A 2,273-nucleotide genomic window follows, 5' to 3' on the forward strand; every position below is an offset into this window, starting at 1 on the left:
GCCGTAGGTCCAGACCCAAAAGGCCCTGCCAGCCGCGCGTACGGACGGCCGTTTCAAAACGCTCGAGGTGGGGCGGTGGAGCCGCGGGCGGCGCTGGCGGGTCACGTTTGAGGTCAGGCCCGCCCGGGCCGCCGAGTTTCGGCCAGTCAGTGCAGCAACGTGGATGCGTGCACCCCCCCCCCCCCCTCTCCGGCCAAATCTAAAGGGCCGACCCAGACCCGAACCGAACCGACTGAGTGACTGACTGTTCTTGCGACAGTGTTGCACAGTATCGGAGCCGAGCAGGCTTTTATTTATTGGCCGCCAGAGCGGTGAATTAATCCCCCCGACTGTTTCGCTCCCTACCATCTGAAAGGCGCGCCGAGTTTCATTTTTTTTGACGTCCGTAGTTAAAATGTCGAGATTGGAATCGGAAAAGTTTTGTCACGGACGAAGGGCGAATGAGCGCCTGGAGAGATAGGCAACATCCAGACCAACGCACACGCGTGTGAAGCGGGTTGGCCTGCCCAGCAGGCGCTATGAGCGCCTTGCTCGGTAGGCAACATCCAGTCCGCTGTGCACGCGTGTGTAGCGGGCTGGCCTACCCTGCAGGCGCTCAGAGAGGCTGCAGCTGTACTCACTCTTTCTCCCCCTGGCCTTGGTAAGCTAGAGGACAAAAAGGCATCAACCATACACCATCCACCCCACCCCTTCATCATTGCTCCACCCCATACCCTCTCACCCGTTAAAAATAAGTGAATACTGTAGGGCTTACGGGCAACAGCACACCAAGAATTTAACGTCAAGAAAACCATTTTAAAAACTGAAAAAAATAAAAAAATGTACTCACTCGTCGTGGTCGGAGTGTCCTGGACCGGCAGCTGCGCGGCCGCTGCCGCTGCCGTGCTGCTCACGAGCGCCGCCTGGAACAGGAAGGAAAGAGAATCGTTAGCGAGGAGGGAGACACTCACTGGATCCAAATCAATCAAAAGCCAAAAATACAAAACTGTCTAGAAACTATTCGTTTGATTTTGTTTGAAATTTCGACATTTTTTGGCAAGCGTATGCTCTGTTGGGCGAGCGGCTGCAACCCAAGCGGCGCAGCTTGTGCCTATGGTTCAGCTGGAGGAGAAGCAAAGGCGGCCGCCCAACTCGGCACCCATTCCAAATAATACAAATCAGGGCGCCCCCGAGGGGCCGGGGCCCGGGGCCGTCAATCACAGTAGTCTGTGCCCCGCCCGGAGCAAGGGGGCCCCCGGCCAGAGGCGGCCCTCCCCAGCAGCGCGCTCCAGCGGCGTGCCGGACAATGCAACAATACACGGCCGAGGGCCCGGCACAAGCCGCACAATGCGGGATTGTTCCGAGACGGTCCACCTCCTCCTCGCCCTGCCCGGCTCTATGCCCCTTCCTTCCACACGCCTTCCCTTCCGGGGGCGCGGCCGCGGCCGCCAAAGCCCGGCAGTCCGGAGTGGCGTGTGGATGACAACGGGGCTGTTTGTAGTCCAGTCGACCGATGCACGTCGTCTCTGCCTTGTCTATTGAACGCCCGTACGCACGCGGCCAGTCCACCCGTCGTTGGGACGACGCGCCGGGCGACGACACCCTCCTCTTTCGCGCCCATAAAAACAGCGTTTCGCATCCTCTGTTTCACTCCCGTCGCGATAAAAGTCACCTCACGCCTCACGTCGCTTTGCTGAGGACCGCCCCTGGACATCCCTCTACTGCCTCCTCATCAGGGTGGTGCGCAGAGAGTACCCCCCTCCCCCTCCCCGGGGACGCTCATGACACGCACAGGACGCACGTCGCCACGTCCCACCCCGCATATGAGGAAGTCGTTCACACTAGGGGACCGGGCTGGCCGGAGCGTGCCAAACGTGTCGTTGTGTTCACAGCCGGCCGGGGCGCTGGTGGGGCCCAGGGCCACAACGGCGCCCTCTGCAGCGCACTCGCCGTGCTCTCCGGTCGGGTCCGGGCCGGGCGGCCACCACGAGCCCTCTCCGCTTCTCTGCCTTTTCTCCTCTCGCCATGCAGATTTTCACAAAACGGCCCGGTGTAGGCCGCGGCGGATGGGGCTAGCTGCGCTCGCTGCCATGGGCTGGGCGTGCCCGCCATAGGCCATTGCCGCGGTGTTGACCTTTCGGACGGGCTGGGCTGGGCGGGGCGGGGCGCTCCGGGATCAGCCCGCCAGGCAGCCGCGCCGGACACTGCATCAAGTGCATGACGCAGCACAGAGTTCACTGCTCCGCTGCCTCCGCCTTCCCTCCCCGGGGCGCGCCGGGCCGGGCAGGGCCGGG

General features: G+C 62.3%; 1 protein-coding gene across 1 annotated transcript in view; it reads right to left on the minus strand.

The window, feature by feature from the left end:
- LOC113207138 (cuticlin-4) overlaps positions 1-916 on the minus strand; it is a 10,659-nt gene extending 9,743 nt beyond the window's left edge. The window contains exon 1 of the mRNA XM_052275717.1: positions 830-916. Coding sequence (XP_052131677.1) covers position 830 — 1 coding nt within the window. The 5' untranslated portion in view covers positions 831-916. The remainder of the gene's footprint in view (positions 1-829) is intronic.
- Positions 917-2,273: the final 1,357 nt, after the last annotated feature.

Source organism: Frankliniella occidentalis, unplaced genomic scaffold (genome assembly GCF_000697945.3).
Source record: "Frankliniella occidentalis isolate FOCC.00 unplaced genomic scaffold, Focc_3.1 Scaffold802, whole genome shotgun sequence".
NCBI classification, from domain to species: domain Eukaryota; kingdom Metazoa; phylum Arthropoda; class Insecta; order Thysanoptera; family Thripidae; genus Frankliniella; species Frankliniella occidentalis.